This window comes from Varroa jacobsoni, unplaced genomic scaffold (assembly GCF_002532875.2).
Source record: "Varroa jacobsoni isolate VJ856 unplaced genomic scaffold, vjacob_1.0 scaffold_260, whole genome shotgun sequence".
Lineage (NCBI taxonomy): Eukaryota > Metazoa > Arthropoda > Arachnida > Mesostigmata > Varroidae > Varroa > Varroa jacobsoni.
This window is the reverse complement of record NW_019213162.1, coordinates 1-4,914: the sequence shown is the minus strand read 5'-3', so window position 1 is coordinate 4,914 and position 4,914 is coordinate 1. Positions and strand designations below refer to the sequence as shown.

At 39.6% G+C, this 4,914-nt stretch overlaps 1 protein-coding gene across 4 annotated transcripts in view; it reads left to right on the top strand.

The window, feature by feature from the left end:
• The window catches only part of LOC111258766 (BAI1-associated protein 3), a gene marked incomplete at its 3' end in the record, with an annotated part of 21,864 nt that extends 18,453 nt beyond the window's left edge, over positions 1–3,411 (top strand). For all 4 annotated transcript variants that reach the window (XM_022830279.2, XM_086967578.1, XM_022830280.2 and 1 more), the window contains 7 exon segments: positions 214–371; positions 582–633; positions 1,408–1,598; positions 1,861–2,017; positions 2,230–2,454; positions 2,879–2,947; positions 3,265–3,411. In XM_022830279.2, the coding sequence (XP_022686014.1) occupies positions 214–371; positions 582–633; positions 1,408–1,598; positions 1,861–2,017; positions 2,230–2,454; positions 2,879–2,947; positions 3,265–3,411 (999 nt within the window).
• Positions 3,412–4,914: the final 1,503 nt, after the last annotated feature.

The window sequence follows — 4,914 nt, the reverse complement described above, 5'->3', positions numbered from 1 at the left end:
GGAAAACCTGTCTACAATAATTGGCTCGCGTACCCTAATAAACTTAACCGCTATAACTTAGGCTCCTTTCCAAATTAAATAAATTAGTTATATATATATATATATATATATATATATATATAATTAGTGTAAATAGAAAATAGCATTCATTATACTTCGATGTGATCTTTTTTTAATTGACACACGTTTGCGATCCGCCTACCGGTGAAGCAGGATGGAACGGAATCGTGGGTGCGCGCCTTAGTAGCGAATCACCAACCCATGGTGCAAAACGATAATGACTCTCTCATCCAAGGATTCGTTGATGTCCTCGCTGAAATAGCACAGGATCTTCGTCTTGGTGATAAATATTACAACGATCAATTTATCAGGTAGTTTACAGTGATTGTTTGTTATAGAGTACCGTTGGGATATTATTACAAGGCGCGAATTCAGTCTAATTATATCAGAAGTGTCTTTTGCTCCAAAGAAGTGTCGACTCTCTTACATAGAAATTCAGTCCAGCTTCGGCCTATCAGCTGTGCTTCACATTTCGTAAAGCTAAAAGTATATTCGGATTTATTACTTTCATACCTTTTCAGCGATGTCGAAGTGCCATATACGAGAGTCATCTATAAACATTTTGAACTTGCGGTAAGGAACAGCCTGATATTTTGCGCTTTGAAGTACCTTATAGCTACTGATATAAAGCATACGTACCTAAAAATAATTTTACAAGAAGTTTTTGTACGAGAAAACGCTATCCCTGTGCCGCTCTGCCACACTAGCGCCGACAGTCGTGGTCATACCATCCCTGCCAGATACTTCTCGTAATAATAACTCATTGGTGGATTTTATCAGTGACGTTGTAAACCGGATGAGAAAATCTGTCAGAGTGAGTGTTTTATCCCTTGATGTCGCAAAGGGCCCATGACGATAAGTAGTATAACTTGATTGCACAGCAATAGAAACGATACGCTGTTTTTCGGAAGTTTCAACACGCGTTTTAATGCCGCACATCTATTTACATTCACTAGTTACCTGACTTGAACGTCCGACTAAAACAGCGGCGTGGCGCGGGCTATAATGGTGCGCATCTCTGGCTGCGTTTCATAATAATCGTAACTAACTTCCTTCTACGCTAATCTCAGCATCGGCAAAAAATACCACCAAATTTAAATGAAGGAAGGTATCAAGGAATAAATTTAAAAAAAACAATAGTTGCTTGTCTGGTTGCCATGCCGTTTAATAGATCTCCTGAAGACGCCTCAGATGATTCCAGCAATACCCAGCCTGGTTTGACTTTTAGTCGGCGTAAATCCTTAACGCTGTGCCTAAACATGATTCCAGGAGTTTGCCTCCGGAGGAGAGTAGCTTGGAGCGCTGAAAAAAATAACTAATTAAATTTTGACGTTTTGTCAATTTCAGCTAGAAGAACAGTTGTCAGCAGAGATCGAGCAGGTAGTTCAGCGAATGGATGCCGACAAAGCATGGGCCATACACGGTCCTGATCCTGAAAGAGCCCAGGACCGCAGTATGCGAGCAGGCACCAAGCTTTACGAGCTATATGTCGCCCTACAAGAGGTGGTCAATTTCAAAAGAAACGTCGACAATTACAAGTTAGTATAACATGAATTTGCTGAACATTAGGTGCCCAATTCTTGGCCACGTTGTGGGAAAATGATGTTATGTTGCTACGAATATGCTATTCGTTTAACTTAGCTTAGCTAGCACCGGCAAATAGGTACAAACTAAAAAGTAGGATTAAACATACTAGGTAATAGAGCATACTAAAAAAACATACTACGTATGCCCACCTCCTTCGAAAGTGAAAACTCACAACACTTCTGTCTTTTGCTCAATTTGTCTGATCTTAAAAAGGCCCGCCCGGTCAAACTTAAGGCTTCACTGCTTTCACGAGTGGTTTGCCGATACTGTTCAGAACTGGTTCCTCATGGCAAAAATGAAATCAAAAAATATCATCACCAACGCCTTTGATGTCGACGTACAGAAAAACAACCTGAAACCGCTTGATAAGGCAAGAGACATTTTGTGCACGTACTATTCTAAACTCATGATACATACTTGCGTCTTTTGCGCCTTTTTTCATGTACAGTAAAGTAGATGATTTAGCGATATTGGTTCAACTGAACGCACGCGATGCAAACACGTTAACAAAAAACCACATTGAAATAGGCGTGTCTCACAACATTCATCCTTTTGTATTGTGTCGATGTGAGTTCTTTGTAGGTTAAATATAGCTCGTCGGCAGTTGACACATCCGGGTGTATCAAGCAAATAAAGAACTTCTGGCGGGAGCTTGACTGGCCTGATAAGGCAGCCTCCTATCCGCTGATCGTCCGAATTCTGGAAGCAATCTGTGAATGTACGCTTCACTATGCCGCTTTGTGCCATAGCAAACTTGATGAAGAAGGATACTTCGATGTTGAAGGACAATTTGATGTCGCACATGAGGTACTGACCTGTTGTTTTGAAAGGTGCACCATTTTTAAATACTACTATGGAATGTCCTATAACCTCGTTAGTTAGACAGAGACCTACACTGAGCCTCTAGGTACTCAGACGATCAATTTCAAGTTGACAACTCAATAGTGGAACAATTTTGTTTCCTTTTGTTACGTCGCACTGTCCTAAATTCATCGTGTCCTTTTTAACGATATCTCAGAAAGGGATCTGGTGAATCGAAATCGAACTCATGCGGCGCGTTCCCTCGGGTTCATAAACGATTTGAAAGTGTATTAATTAATAGGAGCTATTGTTGTTATGAAGGCTGTGACATTTCCAGCATGCAGCATGCAGCATGCGCGAGTGATGATGGCATTCTGAAAATCAGATACGAATGTATATGGTTTTAATTTTGATTAATTGTTTCTTTTAGGTGTGCGTCATTTTATCAAACATCGAATTTGTGCGCAAGTTCATTCTCACTCTTAGCAAGGATCTGCAGGTTAGGCCTATGCGAAGATAGTTACTCACTCATACGGAACATTTAAATCGAATCACTACAGATGCAATAGTAGATACCCTAGAGTTTATTAAAACAGTATATTAGTACTTTAGTCGACAGATGTATTCGGCACTCAGTAAATGAAGAGAAAGTTAGGCTAAATCATAAATCCTATTTGTCTCAGGATCTGAACTCAAGTTTAAGTGGACTTTCGGGGGATAGACGGTAGGTGGACGACTTTATCGAGCTAGCAACTTTTAATCACCGACCCAGTTCGGATACAATGTGTAATTTATTTTTGCCATTCGGCTGTACAGATAGCAGATGTGCTAGATGCGATTTCAGCATCTGAAGGCGAAGGAACAGCCGTAATGTGTCGTACTGCTATTGAAGCGATGATCGACTCGACGGACGAAGACGTCGTCAATAAAATGCTCAACATCATTAAAGGACTCGGCGAGAAGGTGAAGACTACACTTCATTTTAGACATTTAGGCAATTTTCGACAATATAAACCAACTGTTGAATAATCGATATTCGAATAACAAGTATAAACTTTTTTTTTTTTTTTGTTCAATATGAGCTCTTGACTAGAATAACGGAAAGTTATGTACATTTACTGACCGAAGCTAGGATTTGGATATAGCTAAATTAAGTTATTGCATGTTACATAATTCTCGCTTCCGTTGGGTTGATAATTATGGTGAGATTTTTCAAAAATAGCTGTTTTATAAAGTTGTCCGTCAAATTCGCAGCTTTACCTATTTGAGCCCAAAAAAATTGGCTGTTATTTAGTGATCTCCTATCATATGAATTTCTGGGCGTTTGTTTCATAGATAGCTTCAAGCGATCGCATCGGTTATAAACGGCTTTATAAGATGCAAAATGGTCCGTATAACATTTTCAATCGCAAAGATGTTTCTTAGTCACGAGAAATTTAACTAGAACACTTATAATAGCAGTCTGTGTCTCAGGCGGACTTGTTTGGACATGAGACATCTAGCTGACCAACTTCTTGTTAATACCTACGGTAAATCTGTTTCCTGGTAACTTGGCTGTTTAGAGGTGGCGAGTATAGCGAATACTTACGATTAGATACGAATAGTACCAAAATTCAAAACTATGATACAACATAAAATTGAGCCTAATTATAATATTTAAGCCTCGTTAAAGCTCACTAGAATTCTTTGCGTTCTGCTGGAACTGTCCGGACGTAGCCGTAATCGATCGGATTCCGTCGAGTCCAGTCGATCGATGCGTTAGCTCACTGGTGATACACATATTTTAAACCAAAAATAAGTCAAGAACTGGCTCTCTCAATAGATTCGCGAAAACGAGAGGATGCCTTTCCGTCAGGAAATTCAATTTCTGCCAGTAAAAAAATGATAATACTAAATGTTTATACTTCCTACTTTTAAAATAAGTGCTAAAAGATAATGAAATAAATGGCGTATAGCTTCCTCGAAATATCGATTGAAGTCTAAAGGCGACTTGTTCAACTGATAATGTGAAATCGATAAATGTTGCGGTATCCCTGAGCTGCCGCTGGGTGTCGGCAGGCTATTTGAAGGCTTCAGGATGTTTCTAGGTTGCCAACACTGTCGTTGCCAATTGCATTGGCTGCAGCGTGGCCTGACACGCCGTAACTGATCACGCTTATTACTGACCAATATGTACACCTGTTCGGTACACCAGATCAGGCAGCTTTCTGTACAGCTCGGACGCTGTATTTCAACATCGTCCAATATAAGCACAAAAATTCTTTAAGTTCTAATTTTCAATATCATCTGCACTTGTCTTCGTTCGAATCTCGCCTACGTCCAAGATATCCTACCAAAGTCGTAGTAGATAAAATGTTACAATTCAAATATACGAATAAATACCCGTCTAGGGCTAGATAAACATAACAAGCGAACGTAGAACATTTGTCCTTGTTGAATAACTACAAGGCGTAGCCACAATATATG